We start from the raw sequence: 25,976 nt of genomic DNA on the forward strand, positions 1-25,976 counted from the left end.
CAGATAGCAACAACACCCTACTGAACACAAATGAGGGAAAGTATGTGGAAGGGGTGATGGCCTATATAAGCCTCTCTTCACAGCCACTATCCAACAACCAGCTATAAACACTGAACAATATCTAATGAAAGTCACAGACATCTGAGTAATTCTAGTGGCATTTAGAGCTCTTCTCTCTTATTTATGTGACTCAGAGTCAGACACTCTGCATATTTCCAGTGGGGAATAAACAAACTCAAAGTCCTCTCTGCAGTACAATCCAAAATGTCCTAGAAGACCATAATTTTCCATCCTTATTGCAAGTTAAAGGCAGCCAAAAACCGTCAGACTCTCTTTTATGTGGAACAGAAAACATTTCTCTTCTCCAAAGCTGCAGAATCCTATCCACCAAAGGTGGAGATAAGGCCTGAAATATCCTTTCAATTGCATCAGGACAAAGACCTTCAAAAAGCTGGAGTATTCACTCAACCCCTGCTTCTTGGAAATACTCACTGCACAGAGTTTAAATTACAACAGGCAAATTCAATTGTGTCTGCTTTATTGGTAAACATTGTGTCACCACTGGGGGCAATTAGCAGAACAATCTCACTATTTAATTTGGTGGAGGCAAAACACAGAAGTCAGTAATTACTTCAACAGGTTTCCTTGTAGTGGTCTTTGAAGTGTCTGTCAATTGAAACTTGAAAAGAAAGGAGAAGAAAAAAGGACATATTGAGAAGGTTGTCTGGGATGGCAAGCAGTTAAATGAAGAACTGTAACTAGTCTGTTAAAAAACAAGCAAAATGAACAAACAGAAATTAAACAAAACAAAGGAGCCCAGGGAAAAAAAAGAAAAAAACAACAACACAGCACTTTCTTATGAGCAACTGCTTTTGCTGTCTTGCTAAATTTAGTCATTCCAAATGCTTAACCATGCCTAAGTTTCCTTTATTTCTTGGGTGTGGGTATGAATTACAGCAAGAAAAAACTCAGTTCATGTCTCAGTCATATTAGCAAATCCTAAAGAGCTGTAAAATGCAAAACAGAACCAAGATATGCCTCCACTTAAGAGCAAGATGAACTAAACTGATAACAAGGTAAGCAAGAGGCATCTATATCTGTGCACTTAAACTCTGGTCTTTTTAGCTCAGAATCCACTGAGATTAGGGAATTTACACGTGGATTTCATCAGGTTTTAAACAGTGCCCTTCTGCCATTGCTTAGAAACTGTTCCTCTGCAGTGCTACACGTACACTCTTCCAAATAATCTTTTTCTTGTAATTTCAGCAATTTTACCAGTAATGCTAGGAATGAATGTTCTACTTGGTCCCATTCAGATGAGCATGTCCCATATATTTATACTAGACATTCCATTTTTATTACAGCCATAGCCTTTTCATTACTCTCTGCTGAAGTCATTGCATCACTTGATGAATCACCTATTGCCATGCTACATGGGGACAATAAAACGTAAGCCAACAGAGCTTACAGAACTGGGTAAGGGCAAGACGGCAGGCAGGAGAAAGTAGCAAATATTACACAGTCACTGAAACTTATTTCTACCTGCTCAGCCAAAAAGGAAAGTGACATGCACTGAAGGTCTCCTCAGACTTCAAAGAGCCCTTCATGTTTTAAATATTTCAGTTTCCTGTACACCACTTGTTAGCAGAATACTAAACACACAAGAATACCAAAGTTGAAGGGCTCAATGCTCAAGTCTCAAACTCAACATGAAGAACTTTGCACATTCAGACTTCTATTTGCTTTTCCTAACTGAAGAAATCAGTTTAAAAGTCATTAAATCAATGGCATTGCATTATATAAAATGTATTTTCATATATTTTAATTAAAAATAAATGATTGCGGCAAATATTTTTATAGGCTATGCAAGAATTTCATTGAACAATTTACCCACCTTCTCGGTGATGTAGAAATTAGAACTATCAGCATGCTGCAGTGCAAATTGGTCATGATTTGCAAGAGACCACCTTAGAAATATGAAAATAAATTAATCACAAAATGAAATCTTAATAATTCAAAAAGTACCCTTTACATAATTTTAGTATGACCAAACAGAGTCTGTCATTCCCATATATTTCTCATACTTCTCACAGTTTTCCTTAGCTTTCAATGATGAGTTCCAAAGTTTAAGTTAAAAGCATTCTTACAAAAGGGAAAATTTCAGTACAAATACATCCTAGTGATCTTTTTTTTTGGTAAGCAAGATCACTAAGTCACTAAAATTGACCAAAGAAAAAAGTACAGTACCAGAAATTTATGCTAGCTTATGCAATACACAATGGATATAGTATTAAGTTGATATATTACATTAGGCATAAAATATCACCTTTTTAGTTCAGCAACAAGTTGATGAAAATAGCTAGTTTCTCCTGTGTGGCAACACTTGCTTAAAACAGCCTTTTAAATTAATCCATTAAACTTAAATCAAGGTATTTCTCTCAGCCAATTATTAGTCTATACTGCAGAATTTGCAATTAACAGTTCGGTTTCATATGAACAATCACATCAACTGGACCAGCTTACAGCACCCACTGGACTCAGTGCTCAAAATTTAGAGCCAGAGGCAATGCTTTAGTCCCTTTAACCCCTGAACAGCAGGGACCACATGCCAGAGTAGGCAAAATGCATCTCTGTGCAGAAAGGGAGGAAGTAGTCAAAATGAGAGTCACCCACATGATGGAGCTGCTTTGTTAGGAGCCTCATCTTGCAAGCAATTGATCCAAAATGCACTGCAAATTCAAAATTTGAAGCTAACACAAAAAGATTTAAGCAACTAATGGCTAGTCATACAGGATATCTAGATTTTCCTTTGAAAATATTATCTCCTAGTTTGTTTAATACTTCAAAAAGCACTGTATCTGGTATGTACAATATGGCAGAACTTACCCATCACAGACTTCTTTTATTATCGAGGACAGTGGCTTTTTCTGGTAAATGGAAAAAGAAAGAAAAAGCAAAATCACCAAATTAGAATAACTCTGAGCTCTTAGAATATTATTCCAAAGCCAGTAAATACAAAGAACAAAACTAGTAGCATTTCATTATTTATTTAACAGCAAGTGTGAAAGGATCCCAAAATTTTCTGCTGTTTTGGTCTCATAAAGGTATAAAGACAGAAATTCTAGACATATGCATTATGACATTATCCATTATTTTTGCCACTTTTAGCCCATATAACATAAACTCAGTTTCTCAACTGAGAAATCAAAAGGGTCTTTTGTGTACACTTTCTCTCATTACCCAAAAGGAACAGAACATTTAGATATCAACACAAGCATTTTCCAGGAATGACATCTGAAACCAGAAGACATTCAATATTTTTAAACCTTTTGTCCATTTCAGAGACGGTCATATGGTGACAGCAATCCTCACTCTTAAGTGCACACATCCAGGTCCCCCTCTGATAAAACACCACCTGAAAGGTGTTAAAATCCCAGATGTATCAGTTCTGCCTTATTTTCTGCATCTGTGAGCACAGGAGCATTTGGACTGACTCAAAACAGCTCTCTTGCTTTGGGTCCCAAAATAGAAAACAGTCTAGCCTGTTGATGTTGCAATGCTTTGAACATTGTTAAAAACACAGGGTGCACACACAAGTGTTTTTAGAAGACTTCTGGCTAAGAGAAAATGTTCTTTTATGTCCCAAACCATAGATGAAATTGTATGGCAAAAAGAAACACCCCGAATTTCACCAGCTGAGTGGCTACTAAGCCTTTTTCTCCCAATACTGGGTGACCACACAATGTCACACATATCTGTTGCTTCACAAAACCTTCCCAAATCACCTAAACATCATAGGATCCCCCATCTCTAGATATTTCCAATAATGACAGTTCAGTGAATTTAAAAAAAGCAAGCAAAATAAACAAATACAGAAAACTCACCATAAACTACCCACAATTCAACACTATTGTCAAAATAAGCTTTTTACCTTTAATTTTTGCAGAAAATGATTAGTGGAAAAATTAACTCAGTAAGTTATTTGAAAGAAGAAATAATTTTCCCTTGAATTTTGCTTTCTTTGCTTCACCACTGCATAGACAGAAAACCAGAGACAGGACTCCTTGGCTGGGTCAGGATCAAGGAAGGATTTATTATTTCAACAGTCCAGTCAGCTAAGGTAGTTTACAAACAGGCAGAAACGTAACACAAGACAATCTTAATCAGGCATGAATAAAAACACCTGATGAAAGGATTCTGTTCCTGCTTAGCAGGTTGTCTCAGTCCTTGGTTTCTTTCCTTCCTCTTTCACTGCCATTTCTATTTTCACATGACCATCCAAGATGATCCACACCAAGGAAGGCAATCGAACTAAAAGCCCAGGAAAAGGGGGGCAGGGGGGAGTAGTTTTCACCAGAACGGATTTCCTCATGTGCTTGGCTATGTACCTAAATGAGTAGCAAACACCAACACACTGGAGAAAAGGCAGAAGTGGGAAATTGCTCCATTCTGCAGCAGGAACATGCCCCTCCTCTCCACAGCAGCTTCTCTGTTGCACTGGCTCAGTTTGCATAGCTGCAACCAGGCTGTGAAGCAGATCAGGCAGATCAGGCCAGATAGAATAAGTGGGTTTTCCCCCCAGTTTTTTTTAACTGATCAATTCCTCAGTCTGGATTACTGTGTCACTTATGTACAACTACTTTGACCTGCTGTCCTCCTCTCTGAGGGCTTTTCAGCTTCTGCAATCCTGTGAGAGAAATCCTGGCTTACAACTGTTTTGTTTCCTCTGCCTTTTGTGAAAAATAAACAAAAACCCAAAACAAAACCAAAAAATATTGGGGGGGAAGGACGGAGGGAGGAGCACAGCTTTGTCTGGAGCTGGATAACTTCTGTTTGCCTTTCAGCACACATGTGCCAGCCTGTAGGCAAACCGCTGCCAAGCAGAGTGCACAGCTCTTCATGCTGCATCCCCTTCACCCCTCAGGATGCTACTATAGGTCCTGTTCTGACACTTCCATTTTTTTTCCATATATATGGGTTATTAATTCCTTTTACAGAGTAAACAGAAACCAGCTAGCAGATTCAATATAATAGAAAACAAAAAGAGTAACTGATTTTTCTTCCCATTATTTCCCATAGGACCTGTAGTTTCCCACTAGAAACTATGACAAAAAGACAATTTAACAATTTAAATTAGCAACAATATAAATACTGTGAAGGCTGGGTTAAATTACTTTTCAAATAATTTTTTGGTACTTCTAAGTTCTCTACACCATCAACTTTCATGTCCTTTGTCAATCCCATTCACCTACTACTCCTTTTGCATATTCTACACCACCTTTGAATTATTATATGACAAAACCTGAAACTAAAAACTTGGACAAAGCAAACATAAACCCCTGCAACAGATCAATTAGAGCCTCTTAGAAACAGCTAAAAAGAAAAGCAAATGGATCCTCAATAATAAAAAATATTTATACAGTTTGATCCTCCTGTGGCACTACCGCTACAGCACTGATGTGAGTAAGCACAACTCGTGATGAAAGAGGCAACAGGATGAAAATAAATTTGAACTCTCCTGGGACACAGGGTTTGGAATTAGTGATGTGATAACAATTTACAAATTGATAAATGTAAAATAAATACCACACAGCAATACTAATAAATACAAGCAATACTAATAAGCTGCTGCTCCTTATAATCCCCTGGGCTGCACTCCCTCTACTCATGTCTCCAGAAAGAATTGTTTCCCTTCCCTGGCTAGCTGGGAGATAAATTTCCAGCAGCAGGTTGTTCACAAGAGGGGTGTCACTGCAAGCAGGCGAGGGCTGCCACGAGTCCCTGTGTGCATTCCCAGGGCAGAGGCTGGTTGGAAGAGCGCGCTGCAGGGAGACTCTGGCAGGCAGCGTGCAGAGCTGGCAGCAGCAGCCCTGCCACTCTGCCTGCACAGCCAGGCCCCCTTGCCTGCAGAGCCCTGCCTTCCTCTGGGAGTGACAGGCAGGTGAGTGCCCAGTTCCCTCTGCACTTTCCAGCTGGCTTACAGCCACCGCCAGAATCCTGCCGCAGTCTGCAAGACAGGAAAATATGTTTGGCTATCAGCATCTGGACATGACTGTCTGCTGCACGTATAGGACTACAGCACTACTAGAAAACAAAGAAAAATGAGCTTTTTTTTTTTTTTTTTTTCATTTTTTTAACCATGGAAAATGAGGTAAAAGTCTTATTTCCATTTTCTGCAGAGTAAATCCACTTGGCAGGCCGTTCAAAGTCACTTTTTTTGCCCCTGGCTCTAAATATCTGCCAAATGTCAAAGAGCATAGATTTGAAGGTTTTGTTACCTTAATCTTAATAAAATTATGTTTATGGAAATTTACTTACCTAGCTGCATTTACAGTTCCAAAAAGTCAAATTTACCTTATTAGATAATGTACTTCAAAGAATTTCGTACAATCAGTCCAGAAATATTTTGAAGTCTTTCCTTCACAGAAATTAGTATTTTGTGCTAGTGCTTTTTCTTTTTTTTGTCTCTATGTCTTCTCCTAGACTTGTAAAAGTGAAGTGAGCTTTTACCCATGCTGAGATGCTCATTTAAAGCCCTAAGAAGATCAGGCTGTTGCTTTAATGTACAAAATAACAGAGATCAAAGTAAACTTCATGCTCCCTACAGGAGATAACACCTTCAGCTAACTTATCACAGTATCTGCACTGAACACATTGGTTAGAATAAAATATTTTCCTAGGGTAGGTATTAAATTGATAGCTGAAGTTAAGTGACACTGAATCATTACAGCCTTGTGACTTACTGATCTGCACACAAGGGGAGAATCCTGACAATGACATAGAGCATAGGCAGCACTACAGCCAGTGTGAATTTACAAACCTGGTACAGATCTATCTGCATTGACTGGTTAGACCAGGTGTCCAAGATTCAAGTGTGGCCCTAATGACATCCACCATGCATGTCACCACTTCTGAGCTCACCTGCACACATATCTCAGAGTGGTCTCCAGGTTTTGTGTGCTGGGATGCACACAGATCCCTAACTCAGTCTCATGAGCACCCACCCTTGCTGCTTGTGCAATATTTGGTAGCACTTCCAAGGTTACTTGCAGAACACAGACTGAGATTTCCCACTCCAATTTCCTCACCAGTTTCATCCTTTCATGCCTACCCCTGTGGAGAACTCACAGGGAACCAGTCACCAGGAAGAGTTAAGCACAGGTAAACTGTAAACTGGGTTAGTCCAGACCACTGTTTTGTTCCAGAAAAATCACAGGATAAGGAAAAGCAAGCAAAAAATATCCAACACATCAATGCTGGCCAAGCTCTAGGTCCTGTTCAAACCACCAGTAGTACTCCAATTTGAGTTTAAAGCACTCTCAAATCAAACAGCAAGTGTGTGTGTGTTTATGTGCATGTGCGAACTCTGAAGAGGACAGAAGCCTAAATCTGCATGGGAACCTGTGTTACTTGTGCAGTTCTGATATACTTTGTGCAACACCAGGAAATTGTAGACAGGTTTCTTTTAGGCCAAGTCCAAATATCTTTCCTTTCCTCGTGAGTAACAGAGATTCATTGTTTTTTCTTTTTGCTAAGTTGGTTTGTTAAGTTCTTCTTCTTGGGGTTTTGGTTTTTTTGGACAATGATTAGGACATCCCTCTCCCTGTCTGACACCTTTTAACCACAGAATTAACAAGAAAACCCTTAACTTTGCTGTCTTTAAGCCTATCACAGAAAAAAATAGCAGAAGCAGCACATCTGTTGGTGTGAAACAGCATGAAGGAAAAATGTTCTGTTGCTGACCTGTGCATCTGTCAAAAAACAGAACTTGAAGTCAGTAAATACAACATTCTGTCCTATAATTAATGCTATCATGATAATAAATCTTTCAGTGCTAAAGTCATTTTTATGGCTATTAAAAACAGAAAAACACCTCTTTTCACAACCAGTGGAGGCTTTATCTGTTACTGTCATGCACCAGGGTCCACAGTGGACTGGTGGCAAATACCAGATGCCAGGACACCTGGATCCATGACTCACTACTTTGAAACTGATTTCCTGTGTGTAAGAAACAAGGTCTTCTGAAAGGGGGAGATGCTGGACTGCTTTGGACTTCAGCCTTCTCAACCTTCTCTGAGCCACTCTGGGAATTAACACTCCTCATTGCCTACAGTGAAATACTGGTGGGACCAGACTTGTTAATTTATTATCAGGCATCTGTAAAAGATGAAAGAGAGGGTTTCTCCCACCCAGGGGAGCAGCACAGAGAGTGAATGCCTGAAGAACAGGGACACCACAGTGCTACAGTACAAGAGACCATAAAACCCAACCAAGGCCAGGGTGACACTGCACAGTTGTGCCGGTGGGGTGACACAAACCAGGGCTGGAAACATTCACACCTCAGAGCCAACAGACAAAACCCTCAACAAGTGCAGCGGCTGATGGGAGAGAGCTTTTATCAGCTCGGTTCACAGCTCTTAAGGTGGTAGTTTTAACATGTCACTAGCAACACCTCGGTATAAATTTAGCAACAGAGTTCCACAAAGTGCACAAGATTTAGGGAAACCCGGGTATTCATGTCCTCTCCCCCTTCACTCTCAGCTGCAGCTTCCTCAGATACTCCCTTCCCACCCCCAAAGAGATCTTCACTCCTAAATCTGCATTTCACCTGATCTAAGCATTGACCCACAGATCATATGTTTAGGATGTTAGTGACTGCACAACAAGGAAGCAGCAAAATATAATGTTGCTAAAAAAAAACCTCAATCAAAAAAGGAAAACCATAAACAGAATTTTACAGATACTTCTTACTCCATATCTAGTGTCCTAACAAGCCACAACACTCCCTGCTTTCTCAAGTATAGGTAGGAATACTAAAAATTCCCAATCAAGAGTACTGAAAAGTTAAAAAACCTAGGGACTCAGTTGTGAATTTCAGCATGTTTGAATGCAGCATTCTTGCCACATGTATTTAAAATACAGCCAAAATACAATTTTAAATATAAAGCAGGGCTTTAAGATGTGGCTCTTCACACAACCTATTAGGAGAGCATACTTTTGAAGACTGAGTGGAGAACCCCAGACACCCAGTTCATGACAACTACATTGCTGGCCTACAGGGGCAAAAATATTTATACTGTGGGATTTTTGGTGTTACTCTCTTTTGTATTACAATCTGCATGTCTATAACTAGAATATAATTGAGTCATAAAATGTGCCATAAAGGATACTCCAGCTGGCCAGAATGTGAACTAATTCATCAGTCCATAACTTCAGGAATCTCATTGTTACATATTTCCACTAAATAAGAGCAGAAATAACTTAAGAGATGGGACTCCTGCTGATAGTTAAAAAAAATATTGATGCAACAACCTTAAAGTCATGTTTAGCCTTCATCTTGAAAATGCCATCAGCTGCAGGCCGCAAAATTCAGGCTCCAACAGGGAGGTTCTGGCAAGAATTATGGAGCTTGTAAAATCAGACATGAAAAAAGTCAAACCAAACCCGACACCAAGGAAAGAAAAAACCCCACAGACCCACAAAATTCAAGGAGAGAATAAAAAAAAAAAAAAATAAATATTTTATCTCTTTCTTAAAATATTATTTTCTGAACATCCTTTATGCTGGAGATCAGGAACAGTGGGATATTAGTTCTGTAGATCTCAAGTGTATCCTGGCTCTACTTGCACTTCTATTTAACAAAAAAACAACCAGCCAACCAACCATCTACTGCATTGAACTTATGGTTCTTAACCTAGAAGATAGGATCAAGTAGAAAGCATAAAGATGGGGTCAAGTAGAAAGCATAAATAGCATCCATTAAACTGCAATTCACAAAACTTTTCTATTTATTCTTCCCTTCCTTTCTATGCTGCTATTACCTCTTCCATCTACCAGGCCTTGCTGCTGCCTCTGTATTAAACAGAAGCAGTAAGACAGAGTTTTTATGTATTTTTCAGTGATGAGGTCCCAGCCACACACACACACACCACAGGACATAAGTTTGCAGCTTTGAAAGACTCCAGCCAGCTAGTGGGAATGTGGCTTTGCATAAGCCAGACTAATAAAATGTAACATGTGACAAAAACATTGCCCGTTTTATCCATGCTGGCTGGCTGCCACCACATCAAAGAACTGAGGTTCTAATGGTGACTACTCCAATGCCAATGTCCTGTAAGAAAAGGAATCATATTTTTCAAACTCTATTGTATTTAACAATTGGTTCATTATGTTAACGAAGCATTGTCTATATATATGAGGGTGTCAGGGCATTGAATTATATCCAGTGCACTAAAACATCTTCATTATTGTTTCCAAGGTTGTTCTTGCTGCTGAACAGCTTTTACAAAATAAATAAAAGCAAAAAATTGAGACCTTTCATTAATCCAACAAAGAAAACGGAAAAAAAAATCACATAAAAATAACAGATAGTATTTCTTTACCATCTCTATTAATAATATTTTCATTATGTTTATATCCTAGTTAGCACCTGCTTTATCAACAGTTTCACATTCAATTTCGTGAAAGTGAAATATGGTTTAACAAGAAGCAATAAAACTCCAAAAGCAACTGTTTAGTACCTAAACAATGATTTTAAGCAAGCCCTACCTTTAACAAACTGGCTTAAGACAAGAAAATATTTTCAAATTCTTTTTGAAAAGCCACCTTTTGGTTCATCCATCTTTGGGCAAGCCTTCCACCAGCAGCAACTGATACCCTCCTTCGGAGTGGCTGAGATACAGCTGCAGAGCCAGCCTCGAGCACTGGCTCCTTCCCCCATCTGACATAAAGGAGCTGCTGCTAGCAAATCAAGGCAGGGAATGTTTTTATAAGTCAGTGTTATATCTTTTATTTTTTTCTCCCCATGAGCTGCTTCACAGTCCTCTATCTTCTAGAAACTGAGATCCTGTCAGCTGTTAAAGGCACTGACATTTCCCTTTACTATAAACTCAGGATGTGCAATAACGTTGGAAATCTTCATACCAAAAACATCACTAGTTCCAGCTACTGCAGTACCATTTCACTTTCTGGGCAAGAGATCCTATAAATTGGCAGGTTTGTGGGAAGGAGGCAAGAGTCTCTCTCTTCTTTCATTCCCTTAAGAACTAAAATCCTTGATTTTGGGAAAGTCAGAGTCTGGAGGCAGAATGAAGCCCAGAGAGCAACACTTCACAGCACGGTGAGACAGCGATACATCAATATCCCTTTCTTGATCACTGCTTGAACAATGGTGGTGCTCACTAATATTGCATATGTTTAGACTCGTGATGCCAGCATTGTCTCGGTATACTGCTATTACTAGTGACAGTACTTGCAGAAACTATATCTATTCTTAGTCCACACACATGGCAGAAGTGATGTGCCACTTTTTCTCTAATTAAGTATTTCACAGTCCCTTTTGAACTTTATTTTCCCCCACAGTTTGAGAAACACTGCACTAAATCCATTAACAATCTGGACCCAAGGGTCCAGATTTAGGTCTGAAACCAGATTTAGGTTTGAAAGCTCCTTTTAAAAAAACCAAAACCTTACTGGTGACCTTTTAATCTGCAGTGAAGTACAACTCCTATGAAGAAGATGAAAAAACAACCACAATTAAAATTACACTGGCAGAAGAGAAGAAAAAACTTGAAAGAGACTCTTAAAATATAAGCTTGCTGAGTAAGTCTAAACTTTAGAGAGAACATTAATGTAAAGCAGTCCATGGCTCTACCCATGGCTGCACTTCTATTAACATGAAATTTTCATATGACAATGCTCCAGTAAATTTTTCCCTAAACTGTATGAGATTTGTGCTTTGAAAAGAAAATAGAGCTTTCCTCTCTCCTCCCCCTCCCCCCCATTTCTTTTTGCTAATGTAAAGATTCACATCTGCTAATTTAATCCATGTTTAATGATCTCATAGGTAAAAGTAAACCTGGAGGAAGAGACTGTACGGCCAAGTTTAATTATAAACTGTTCCTTTCTATAGGAAAGCCTTGTTTACCTCCAAGGCTGAGGAAGTTCATCCCCAAGCCTGTGGAAATATGGTTCAGTACAACTTGTGTTAAGACACATGAGTGGATTTGAATGGGATAAGCCAAAATAGATGTTGTCCCCAAATATCCATCTTGTGCCTCTCATGGAAGCTGCTTCTCCTGCAGCTCCTGTAAAGCCACAAAGTATCCAGGTAACCTAAAACCAGCATTGGCTTACCTAAAATAATTTCTGCTGTAAAAAAAACCCCAACAGCTAAGAATTATACATAATGGGCACAAATTAAAGCATGCAGGCTTTTACTGCACTCAAGAAATAACACCCTCTTATGAAATAGCTATTTCTGGGACAAACAAAGAATCCTGGTTCACCTGTACAGACCCTGTGCAGTCCTATTCTTAACATCTTCTAGAATAATCAGCCAGAAGAGTGAAGAAAAAGATAACAGACAGTCAGCATCTACCATCCATTTCTTCCTCAGACTGCATTGCTAAAATGTCCACAAAAAGATCCCAATGCAAATTCAGACACCAACTCATTTCCATTCCTCCCCTTACATGACAGAAAGACTAAAGCATGAAAGATCAATGCTATACACAGTTCTTAAAGCCACAATCAAAGCTTCATATATTAAAATTAATTTTGGGCAAAGTTTTAATAGTGCTAGTACAGACTAAGGGAGGAGGGAGGGGTCTGGATGTTATTTTTCTAATGTATAATTGAGGAAAAAAAAGGAATTGTGCAGGGAAACCTAAAGAAACCCCAAGTATCCTAGAAGAGAGTAACTGAATTCAAACAAGTCCATCTCTCAAGAAGAATATGATTTATAATAAATTTTAATGCATACAGGCATCAGCCAGTTGCCAGGTTTACTGCAACTTTGGTTCCCACCCGGTAAAAGAGAGAGGGCAGTAAATAAGAGATTTGCTCTCCTTGTCTAAAGCAACTTTCCAAGAAAGAAGCACTTGTAAAGCCCTGACATCAAGTAGTACATGTCAATGAATGAGAAGAAAATTTTCTTTACATGCATTGGAAGCAGGCACAGAGGTTAATTCCGAAAGGTAATTAATTATATATTAATTTTTCTGGCACAGAATCTCTCTGAGTGAAACTAATTTTGTGTGATTAAGTTTAAAACTACCACTGTGAAGCCAAGCTAATAAACCTATAGAAATTCAGTGGGAAACCTCAACTTGAAAAGGCTCTGTGCCTCCTGAAGTCCAAGTTGTCAGAAGTCATGCATCTGAAGGCGAGTGTAAAGTTTAATAACATTTGGTGGAAAAAATACTCATGAGCTTTTTTCAGGGCCCAACACCTTCCAGTACACCACTGTCAATGGTTCTGGTTTCAGAAATGTTTTCACAGTGACGTTTTTTCACTTTGAAAATATTTTACTCTCTTCACTGCTAAGCAAAACATGCATATACACAGCAAGTAAATTAGGATAATGTGAAACTGAATATAAATAAATGTTTTCGAATATATGCAACAAGCAACCTTAAAAAACCTGTCAGATTTTCTTCTGATTTCTGATACGGTATTTGTACTTCAGTTTTTGGAATAGCCTCAGTACCCTGAAAGCTAAAGGACTGCCATCATGCTACAGTGACAGGGTGTTTTTTTAAAAAGTACTATAGTACTGTTCATTTAGATACTGTTTTTTCTTGATGGTAAGAAAGAGAAAGAAACTAGTATGGAAAAGTTTTTAGGATTTTTTGAATATATGTCAAATGGTGGCTGAATGAACAGATCCCACCTGGGACACAGGCACTGGATACAGTGTCTGGTCAGTGGGTAAGTGGTTTCTCTTTTCTGCCTTCCTTCTCCCTCCTCCCCTTTATCATCTCCGACAGCTAGCCATCTGAGGGATGAATCATCTCCTCCACTATAGTTCTTCTACTGAATAGCTGCTTTAAAGGAAACAGATTGAGGAAAAGTTAGCACTAAGTGAATCAAGGCATAGCTGTGTGTTCCGAAGTATGTATCACCCTATATATTTTCAAGGCTCATTCCCACATTGCTCCCAGCCCTGAAAAAGGTAAATACCCCTGTTAGTGTGCATGGGTAAAAGGAAGGGATGTTCCTTTCCCATCTTTCCATGTCAGAAAGGGGAGGGATGAGATTCTCAAACTTCATTCCCTCATTTCCATTTCTCTCTACATTGGGAGCAGGCTGGTGTTAAGTCTTCTCCCTTCTGGCCTCACTTTCCCTCTTCTTCCTCCTCCTACCCATAAAGTGGCTTGAGGAATCTTGCAGATAACTTGGCAGGCTGTGTCTGAGGAGTTTTACCCAATATAATTCAGCATTGATCTTTCTTGTTGCCTTCAAATCTTACATAATAAAATTAAAAACAAGGTACTAGGAAAGTAAGTTAATATTACAGATAAGGTATGAAGGGTTTTTGATAGCTACTTTAAGCTTTTTGTAAATTAAACCAAATCATTTGCATATTATTTTATTGCTGTTTGAAAGGAGACTTGATAATATTTTTTCAGTTTTTTCCTCACTGTACTTAGTTCATCATGATTAACATGCATCTTTCCCTGAACACAGTGTGCAGTGCCTACCATTTGTCAAATAAAAAGAAAAAAGTAAAACATTCTTCACTCCAGAAGGCAAAATATTTCTATGCTTACTGAAAAATTTCAGCAAATGCAAATGGAAAAGCTTGGCAGGTCAAAAATCAACTTACAAAGTTTGGTTTCACTTGGGAGCTCCCTTTTCCTTCAAAGGGGGCTTTCAGGATGCTTAAAAATCATACTGCTGTGATTCCAGCCACCCTCTAGTACCATGTTTCTTCAAATTTCACACAGGAATTTCCCAGGCATGTACCACAAAAGGTTTAACTACAAGTGAAACTCATTGCACTGCATGAAGAAATTACTAACCCATTTCAGTAATACATTTTCAGTGTGAAGTCAAATGCTCTCCTCTCTAATAGACCTTTATAATGGATTGAGTCCCCAGACACACCAGGGTCTAAAGCACATTATAAAATGCTTTTCTTCACTCTGAATACTATTTACAGAAATAATAATCATTCTAACCAGGTAAAAGGACTTCAAAATGTTAAGAGTAAGCTGTTAAATATTAAAGAGGTTGCTTTTAATATTAATACATGGGCCACAAAAACAATCTCAGAGAAGTCCAGAATATAAAACATGGTTCTTGTATAACTTGTTTTTGTTTGCTTTCCCCCACCACAATTTCCTAAAAAGAGTTTTTAATTCATAATTTTGAACTTGTTAATCTCTGCACACTGCCTCCAGTCTATCCATGGGGCCATTGCTTTAGAAGTAAACAGAACAACCCCTGAGATTCCTGCAGAGAACAAAAATCCTCCTTGCTCACATTACACCACTACTTAATTTCCAAAATCTTCACTTGCTGCAACCATTCAGAATGATTCTACTCCAAATGCAAAGCACTGACTAGAAATTTGAAGACTTTCCACCCAGAGGTAACAACACTACCACAATTTTACAACAAACTAAGGCACAAAAGTGTTAAGTGGGTCACACAAGAACTAAATGCCTTATTCAAAGAGCTGTTCAGAAAGAAAAAGCAAATGAAGAAACCAGCTAAACGCAATAAAAAACCTTAATCAGTAAGAGAGGAAGAGGGTTAAACCCCTTACAAAAAAACCTTCTACCCCACATACACTCATAGAAAAATGCACATGCATTGAAGTAAACATAAATGCAGAGAAAAACGTGCAGAGGAGAACTTATTCATGAGCAGGGCCAGCTGATGACAGGTACACAGGCACTTACTTGATCTATTTCCATTAACTTGGGGAAGGCACCTGGCCATTCAATCGCCACCTTCACTATATCAGCAGGAGGGGGCATTGCGATGCTGCTGTTCTTCGGAGCCAGTACAACTGGACACTAAATACTGCAGAGAGTCTCTCTCATTCACACCTGCAGGGAGAGAGGAGAAAAAAAAAAAAAAAGAAAAAAGAATATTACAGCAGTTCAGGCAGAACTCCAGCACTGCCGCCTCAGTCTCCTACATTTCCCCTGGCTGGGCAGGTGGATGAAAATGTGTGTGTATGTGCAGGAGCAGGAGAATGGCACACATTACAGGAGCAAACACAGGACACAACACCACGACGCGCTGCACAGCTCGACAGCCTGTTAGAAAGATGGCTGAAGCACTGAAATGTACGGTGAATAATAGGCATGCATTAGATTTAAATAGAAAAACTATTTTTAAATATTATTAAATATGCTAGTGGGGAAAAAGCGACAAACTAGAGAAAGCTCCAGTTACAGTGTCACTCCTGGAGTCCCAGGGAAGGTGACCGAATCGGTTAATGCTGGCACTTCAGAAAAGATTGCCCAGGAAGTTATGGCCAGGAAACACTGTTTCTTTTAACTATAGCAATGATCTTCTGGGTGTTCACAAATAGATCACTGCACTATAGCAACCAGTATGTCAGGAAGAAGGCAGAACACACAGCAGTTTCCACATATACATACACACACGCACACACATCCTCACCTCAGGGATCCAGAGATACCCACATATAAATACTTCTTTATGGTACATCTCAGACACGTGAATACGCAAGGATGTACTGTACATTCACAGTGACATAGTCAGCTATGTAACACGTCATAATTCTGCAAGAATACGATTATCAACAGGATCTCTCGTCAAATACTGAGAGCTGGAAATTTCAGGGAGAGACGAAAGGGGAAGAACCAAATCCTCAGGTTTTGCACAATTAAAGTTCTGTCTCTTTTGACTCATCAAAGTTTATAACCTTCCAACAGCAATCATAAATGTTTGTCAAGAGTGTGCAGTGCCTCTCTGGGCTTGCAAACAAAGCTTCTGCACCCCTCTCTCAGCCCAGTGGTGGCAGGACACCCTCTCTAGTAGCAAAGCTCCACAGTTCTCAGACACAGCAGCCGTGCACCCCTCTGCAGATGGGAAGGTTCCTGCTCACTTTGCCAAGCCCTCCTCAGCAACCATGGTGTTTCCTGCATGCTCTGCTGAGACCCAGCAGAGCGCCATCACGTATCACAAAGCAAGAGAAGCTGTAGAAATCCCCAGCGGTGCAGTCCCACTTCTTCTTAGCAGAAAAAGAGAAGGAAGTGGTGAAAGCATGGAGACATGTTTGCACATGCATCCCTTCAAAGAGCTAAGGCAAGAGAGGAGCTAGCTGAGTATACCAGACATCCAAAGACACAAACACGTTAAAAAAGGCTTTGACCATCTTCAGGGGCTGCTTCAACTAACCCAGTCTAATGACCTTGCTTCAACTGCAGCAGAAGCCAAAGCTCAGGTCGGTCTGAACAAAATTGTGAAATCATCCCTTTATTAAGAAATGTTGTACCTTTGTCTCAGACTACTTTTATAAGTGTGAGTTCATCCAGCCTTCTGGATGTCTCTGTCTTTCCTTTTTTCTCGTGTGCCTCTGGTCGGCTCTGAAAAGGCTCAGTCCTCTGACTCTGCAAGCTCTGCTACATTCTACATAGGGCTCTCAACACGTAATATAAAAGCAATTTATGAACTTTAACACTACAGCAATTTATTTCCAACAACAGCAGTTCTGACGCCGACAGGATCGCACAAAGCAAGGCTCAAGGCAGTAAATAAGACAATGGACGCTCTATAAATACAACTGGATTGCAGGAAGTGCCTTGAAAGACTAAACAATGTGATTAAGAAACACTGTGATATTGTCTACATTTGGTAGATGTTACAGGAATAGGGAATAGACGCAATTAAAACATGCAGCTGGCTTGTTGGTCATTGAGAAAATCAGACATTTGCTTTTGGCTGTTTTCTACCCTGTAGAGGCTTAGCAGATGCAAGGTTCCCACAATTTCTCCCCAAAACACCAAACACCCACCATTTGTATTTCCAAGCAATGGTGTCCTTGCTCTGCAGTGCACTGGCTCAATCAACCAGCAAAAAAAAGCCCCAAAAAAACCAAAAACTATTTTGGTCATCTGTTTTTAACCATGTTTGAGTCAAACAGCTACTCGAAGGTGATACAACATGGGAGAGGGGAGGAGAAGCGAGGTTTCTTGGCAGCGACGAGCTGTTAATCCACCTCGACAGTCAATTGAAACTGAGACCTTGGCACCTTCTGCTCCCACACTCACAGTGCCGGTGTTTCCCACCTCCTCAGCAGTGCTTGGTACTCTCAGCCTGCCGATGTTTTGGTATTAAACTGTCTGCAGCGCTGAAGTGGGGCTGACTCACCCAGTGCCTGACCGCCAGGCTACTCCCTGCCTTGGCATCCCATCCCTGGCAGGAGGGATGCTGGAAGCCTCAGCCAGAGCCCCAGTTTGCTGGCCACAACACAAAAAGAGCAGCAGCAGCAGCTCCTGCCAGACACACTTGACTGAGGATAGCTTCAGCTGAGTAAGCCTTTATTTTCGACAGTTTTGTTTTCCCCCATCATGTTTCTTCTTACACTTTTAATGAAAAAAAATCATGTGTAGATCACATATCTAAAGAGAAAGAAGGGAGGCTTATAAAAACCATAGAATCCGACCTATTGCATGGGCAAACACAGTTTCTTTTGACTGAGAAGAAGTAACTTGTGGCCCAATGTCTTTCCTCCAAAGGTCATAATAAATGCTGGAGAAAAAACACTGATTCATGACCATGGCTGTAAGTACAAAAGTAGGACAAATATGACACAGCAATAAATTTGCAGAAAACTTCCATTTTCCCATGCATACAAGGGCATTAACCCTCATTTTGCTGTAGCAAATTGTGGGCTGTCTTGACTCACACAGGAAGAAAGGTTTAAGAAGGAAGAGTCAAGGAAAGCTAATGGTAAGTTAAGCAAATTCAGCTATGGAAAATAAGCACTTACATTTCAAAGCAAGGTGCAAGAGAAGTCTGCCACAGCATCCAGCAGACAATTTCATTGTGACTAGTTTTAATGTAGGCTAGCACAGATCTCCTACATAATTATAATTATTACTATACGTATGCTTATACAGTCATAAAACACAAAGCAAAGTGACAAATCTTTAACTAATACAAATGGATGTAGTCCTACTTCTCCCACCAGAAGACCAACTCAAAGATAACAATGTGGTCTGAATGCTGAAAAGCATATAAAATCATCACTTTATTTCTGTTTCTCAGTGGATATCCTAGTTAAATGTGCTGACATCTTCCTTCGTAATTTATATTCTTATGAATCCCGTGTAACATACAAAAGATAATTTAGTTTTGTTCTACCTATGTGGCAATGTCAGAAAAAAAATATACTTTTTGGGGTTTTTTTTAAGGCCAATATCGATATTCAGTTGTCATCCCAAAAGTAGGACTGTAAAGAAAATCCTGCAACCAACAGTGCTGACAATTCAAAATTACCTACTATTTATTCCCATGGTACACAGTGTGTTAGACACTGCCCAGCAAAATAAGGAAGGCACAAATACTGGTTTGAAACTGTTCCAATTTCGTAAGCAATTTTCATTATGTGAATGAAGAACTAGAACTGTTTTCAGCTGCTTTTTGTTATGCCAGCAGCAGTCAAACAGTGGAAAGGACAGGGATGTCGCTGAAGGGTCTAGTTATGGAGTTTTCTGAAGTAGAATTCCTTTTTCTCTCCCAGTGGGATCTGAGAAGCACTGACATGTAACAGCAACTTCCCAACTCATTTTTACAACATTTATTTTCAAGGCAGAATCTGAAGGCGAGAAGGACGCATATGCAGGCATGAGTGTGTGAAGTGGAGGAGGGGGTCAGAGGAAAAGGAAGGCAAATTCCCATTGTTTTCCCTAATGCATGCAAGGAGATGTAACCTGGAGAAAGTTTAAGCAATTTACACGCTCAACAGCATGCTATTTTATACTTTCAAGGGGAAAAAAATACAATCAAAGAATGTCTTCCACTTGAACATACTTTCTTCCATCAATATGGTTTTGCAGAACTATGACAGATTATCCCATTAAAGTGTCAATATTGCAATTCATTGTTATTACCACATACAGTACATTTATGCATTTCAGCCACACCATGAAGGAATTCCTGTGGTCTACTAAGTCAGAGTAATAAACATCCAAGTTGGAAATCAAAGTATGTTAAATTTAATGTAAAAATGCATCAGCACAGATATGCAAGCTCTGGATTTACCTGCCTGGCTCTGAAGGATTCATTCAGCACAAATGTCAGTAAAATATATTGAATTTTTCTCTTCTACCTATGCACTGCATGTGGAAAACAGGATTTTATTCGTGTATGAAATTAGTTCTCAGTGGAACTCTTTTTTATTCAGACTTGTTTTGCAATTTCATTGCCACTTTCCGTACAAAGATCTTAAAGTACTTTAAATAACTTAAAGTTATCAGAGCACATCTCTCAAGAAATAAATTCTATTCTTACTCCACAGACTGAAGAAAAATGCAAGGCTAATAGGAGCTATGTGACTTGCAGCTCTACTCATAAATGTAAACAGCAGCCTAGAACAACTTATTTCTTCTTTTACAGAAGAGAGGTAATATTCAAAGAGCTCATTTCACGAACAGCCAGAGTAAGAAAATTAGTGATTAGAAAGTGACTGAAGGAATGCCATGTGCACTTGAGAATTGAATGAAACAAAGCACGTGTTTCACTTGCCTGGACAAAAGGCAGCATATACAGCACCTGGAGCTGGCACAGATCCTGCCACCCCCTGACAGCGGCAGGTTGTTGCATGGCATTTCTCGGAGGTGATGGGAAGGGAAGGCAGGGCAGTGAGGGCAGCAGGGCCAAGCAGGATGCGGTGGGTGCTGGCAGGAAGCTGAGCCCTGGCCGGCCCCAGAGCAGGAGGAGAGGCACAGCTCCCTCTGCTCGGCACCTTACATAAGGAACCACTTGTCAAACCTCATCAGCTTCCTCCGCTTCGCTCCCGCCGCCCCAGCAAACAGAACCTAAGTGGCAAGTTCAGCTGGAAGGTCCCTCGGGGACCAAGTCTGATTAACGATTTTAGAAAGATAATCCAGCGCTGGATTAATATCCCCCAAGAGAGTTATTTTTGGAGTTAAACTGCATGACTGAACAGCTGAGTCTAAGGAGCTGTAAACATGCTCTACCATCTCTGCAAGAAATGAAAACAGGGCAGAGAAGCCAGGGGGCTGGATGTACACTTTGTGTACATAAAAAGGCTTTCATGCTGCCTTTTTCCTTCTTAGGCATTCAGTGCTATTCACCCCTGAACCAGACAGGAGTCAAAGGCCCAGCAGACCCATGTCAATAAAATATGTGGATGTTTTTACACAAATAGAAGATAAAGCTGTACAGAAGCTACTAGCTACACTCTAGCAAGGGATGGAAAAAAGGCAGTGGTCTCAAAAAGCAGGGAACCTGGGTGGGGGTGCTACCCCTCTGCAGCAGCCACCAACACTGCAGGAACACCTGAGCCCCTCACCTGACTTCCATGGTTCAGAGCAGTCCATCAACTTCCAAACAGGAACATTTCTTTGATGCTGAACCCTAAGTCTGCTGATCTATAAAGCATCATTAAACCGCAAATTAAATATTTAGTATTACGTTAAAGTGAACTTTGGACCCTTCAGGTTTAAATACACCACCCTTCCTCTCCAAAATATGTGAAGACCTAGTATTGGAGGAGATTTTAGGATTATGGGTGTCAAATGTACAGAACAGGACACTTTCTGCCACTGGTAAAGCTGCCCAGGAAAGACAGCTAATATTTGTGTGGTTATCCCCTGTCTCATTGCTGGCATATCCGTAACCTTTCTTCACAATTTCAGTCCACACATTTTCTCTATCCACAGTCATCTTGTTCCTCTTCTTGGGAAGCATTTTATATGGTTGAGGTTTCACTATGTTTGACAGGCCAGGCCACTTTCAAATAGAACACTCTTCAAAACTAGAGAGCAGAAATAGGTTTAAAAGTTCTTCAAAAGAAAAGGTAGAAGAAAACACAATAGAGTGAATGTACTCAGAATATAAGCAAGAAGGCTGTCTGGTCTTGTTTTTAAAGCATATATTGAAGCATATCAGAAAAATTCTGGTACTTCTTTAAAATGAACTCTCCTGCTTCTTGGAATCTCATTCTCCTTTTACTAAGGAATTTCTACTTAGTAATTAGTAAGAGGACAAAAAACTTAGTTTGGATTACCCAAGTTTCTATTTGAAGCTTAGTGGCAATTTCATTAATTCACATATACCATCCAGTCAGACAAAGATGCTCTGTTCACTAAAGATGTTAATATTGGAGTCCTTCAAACTAGAGACCAGGAAAGTATCTAATTTAAGTATTCAAAAGACAATGCCAATTAATTAATTAATTAATTAATCTTTAAAAAAATTTATAAAAAACCCAAAATGCACCACCACAACCCACCCTCCCCCCATAACAATCCAGCAGTCAAAGATCTAAGACTTCACAAACAAAAGCATGATTTTTCAACTATTCTGAGTACTTGCCTAGCATATGAAATTTAAAGACCATGGCAAGTATATAGTACAGAAACAAAATGAAATGCTACTCTGAATACAAACTAACTTACTTAATCCACTTTTCAGTTTTTACAGGGATTGCCCACTTCATTTAGGGTTGTTTCTCATCATTTGGCTTGACTCCAGATGTTTCTAAACTGAAGCAAGTAGCAAAAAAATATCCCAATGCAAATATAATTTTAAAATCCAAATATAGATTTGGATTGGAAAACATAGTTTTCTTTTCCAACCTTTCGGGGTAGTCTCATTTAACCTGCGAGGTAGAAAGGAAGTAATGGGGAAAACATAAAGCCATAATTTCAGCCAGTGGTCCTACTGTTCTTAAAGAGTTGTGACTTAAAAATCAAAGTTCTCACCATAAGAAAATTGGAGGGCAGAAGAAAAGAAAAAGGACAGTGACTCTGTGAAACAAAATAAAACAATGCAAAGCATTACAGCTTGAAAGGATGGAGGCAATATTTTTTGTTGTTTTGGGGAGGGGGAGCAGGTAAAGGGGTAATGCTTTTTAATGTTTAAATTAAGTACATTCCAAAGGAGTCTTATGAAACTGAGAATTTAATAAGTTAATTACAGGCTGGTTGAAAACAAGCTGAAAAGAAACAGAGAAAGTTCATCAGAAGTGCTGCAAATTTTGTATAAAACTCAATTAAGGGTAAAAAATAAGAAAATTTAGTCCTCTTTTCTATTACTGGCATGATCTGGCTGTGGTACCTCATACTTTCCTGGAATTTGGATAAATCAGGGGGCTAGAAAGGACACAAAAAAGAGCACCTTGAGTCAAGATGATAGTACAGCAGAAGCTGAATCAAATCAAGGACCACTGGCTATATCCCAAAGAAGATAACAGATACAAGAAGATAAACTCAAAGTTGGTGAAAACCCTGACTTCTTGCTGGAAGGAAGATGAAGCAGCAATATAAAATCAAAAAAGAATTTGTTACCCTATCAATGTTTATTATACATCCAGAGGAACTAATGGAAATGCTTGGAAATAAGCAGTCAAATGGCAGAAGAGAGGGCAGCAGAGGTGTATGAATGCTAAAGGAAAAAAACAAGTTAACTGATGGCAGAGACAAGACGTTGAAGGTTGAAACTAACAGCATTATTTTCTAATGTAATCATTCTACATAGAAAAATCCTATGGAAAATAGTAATATTGATATTCCACAGTGCATGAGCAGAGCCTAATTCTCATCATAAGTAAGGAAAAAGAAAGGGTGGGTACTATTTGTGAGTGTGAGGAGGGCACAAAAATTTTGAAGACACTATCCTTTTGTCAGGCACTGATACTGCTCTTCAGAGATGTGCAATTTTGAGTGCCACAATATAAGAATCATAAAGCTACTAGGAGTCATCCAAAAGAGGGCTGTGAAGATCTAGAGGGGAATTCATATGAGGAGCAGCTGAGGTCACTTGGCTTGCTCAGCCTGGAGGAAACCTCACTGCAATCTGCAGCTTCCTCATGAAGTGGAATGGCAGGAACGGATCTCCTCCCTTTGGAGATTAGTGAGTGGACCCAAGAGAATGGCGTGAAGCTGAGTCAGGGGAGGATTAGGTTGGATATTAGGAAAAGGTTTTTCACCCAGAAGGTGGTTGAGCACTGGAGCACACTCCCAAGGAAAGCGGTCACAGCACAAAACCTGTCTGAGTTCAAGAAGCATTTGAGCAGCGCTCTGGGGAACATGGTGTGACTCTTGGGGTGTCCTGTGCAGGGCCAGGAGTTGGACTCGGTGACCACCGAGGGTCCATTCCAACTCAGAACCTTCTATCATACCGTAAAAGATAACTAAAAACAAGAGAAGGAAATAAACCACCTGTCAGTAATCTTGCAGCAGAAAGCAGCCCCACGTCCAGAGGTGTTCCTCTTATACTTGCTGTGATCTGTGCATCAAAACATCTAACAGTCAAAACACCCCATGTCTTTCTGACTTCCCAGCACTATACAGTCTCTGAATCCACCCCTGCAGGCTCCTAGCTCTCTGTCAGTTCACTCTCATAGTCACAAAGAATAATTTGTCCTTAACACTTGTGGACCTCCCGGTGCTGGCTCTCTGAAGGACATTCAGCAAAACTAGACAGCATATGACAAAACACTCAGAGAAAAAAATGTGTGGCACAGTTAATATTAGAGACTTTGCCTATAGCTAACATTTGTGGAATAACTTGAGCTATTCTGCATTAAAATAGAAGGTCAAGACTAAGCCAGAATTTTTATGGACATCATAAAACCCACTTTGGAAACAGAAATACTAAATAACAAATGTAGGAAAAGTCACATCCCAAACAACTACTGTGCTTATGCCCATCCTTAACACTGGTACTACCCTGCTTTGCTGAGTACTGCTCAGTTGGTGCACCTGCAAGCCTGGAATCTGTGTTCTGGGGACATCCCAAGGAGAGATCACCATCCTTTTCAATACTGACACATACCTTGGGGCCATTGTTTATAATTCTAGATCAAGAGGAGCTTGCATATCTGATCATTTCAATTATACAGTCATGTTAACCATAAGATCACTGTAAGACAAGATACAAGCAAAAGGATACTAAAGAACACAAGAACAGGGCAATACTCCATTGTACTTTGGAGGGCTCCAAGAAACCTTTTGGAAAAAATCTGACTGCAAGATTTTAGCAGTGCCAACACTGCTCACCCAGCCCATATCCAGGGGAGATTTGTCCTGCATAAAGCTTGGTAAACTGTATTAAATGTGACACTTATTAACAGCAGATCCAGATATTTCAACATAAGAGTATCCCTTACTCTTTCTACTGCAAAACTGTGAGCAGCAGATGACCTTATTTGAGCAGGGCAATTGGACCAGATGACTTTCAGGAGTCCCTTCCAGCCTCAACCTTTCTGTGATTCTCTAAGTACACTGATATATTGTCTCTAAGCACTCTTGAAGTCATAGCCTGCCCATCTGTGTTCCAATAATGTGCCTTTTCTGTACTTAAGCATGCACACAATGAGCAAAAAGACCTGCTTTTGTGGCAGGTTGCCTTCTATGCCAAAATTCTTGCAACACACTAAAACCAGCCGTTGGTTACAAGTTAGGAACAACAATCTCCATAACTCTTCCCATCTGGCATGCAAGAGCAGTCATTCAAAAAGTATCCCAGGTTTCAGTAAGTTGAGCTAAAATTTTAAAGATCAACGTGGAACTTTACTTCTGACAAGAAAACTGCCATAAAATATGTTTGTGTTACAGACTAATACATGACATTCAAGCACTGGGTACAATTTGTGGTCACCCCATAATTTCACTGCACTCTTTGTTCAACACTAAAATCTGCATGGCCCAAGGAAAGAGGAAAGAGTGATGCAAACATCATCCTTTGTTGGTTTGAGTCATAAACCCTAGGGAGTCATGCAGTTAAAGCAGCAGGCAACAGTTGAAAAGCTTACTGTCTCTCTCCCTTTTAGCAGGGACAGCAAGACAGGTAATGATTTCACTCAGAGATTACAATCTGTGTGTGAACTTAGGCCTCCATTGAATCTAATTTATGCTATCATGCTAAGCTATTAAAAAAAAGGGGAGGGTGGAAGTGGGAAAGGACAGCCACCACTTCAGCCACTGCAGTTGAAGCTATACAGAGGTGTCATTAATATC

The 25,976-nt window shown here is 39.7% G+C and overlaps 1 protein-coding gene across 4 annotated transcripts in view; it reads right to left on the reverse strand.

Annotated features, from left to right (window-relative positions):
• Positions 1 to 25,976, reverse strand: part of ELMO1 (engulfment and cell motility 1) — a 301,131-nt gene that overhangs the window by 235,998 nt on the left and 39,157 nt on the right. For 3 of the 4 annotated variants that reach the window (XM_058832447.1, XM_058832448.1, XM_058832449.1), the window contains 3 exons: positions 15,690 to 15,839; positions 2,887 to 2,927; positions 1,895 to 1,967 (listed from right to left, as the gene is read on the reverse strand). In XM_058832447.1, coding sequence (XP_058688430.1) covers positions 1,895 to 1,967; positions 2,887 to 2,927; positions 15,690 to 15,767 — 192 coding nt within the window. In that variant the 5' untranslated portion in view covers positions 15,768 to 15,839. Of the gene's footprint in view, positions 1 to 1,894; positions 1,968 to 2,886; positions 2,928 to 15,689; positions 15,840 to 25,976 lie in introns of those variants that run through there. The other variant, XM_058832451.1, reaches the window with a different exon arrangement.

The sequence above is a fragment of the Poecile atricapillus genome, chromosome 2, assembly GCF_030490865.1.
Source record: "Poecile atricapillus isolate bPoeAtr1 chromosome 2, bPoeAtr1.hap1, whole genome shotgun sequence".
NCBI lineage: Eukaryota > Metazoa > Chordata > Aves > Passeriformes > Paridae > Poecile > Poecile atricapillus.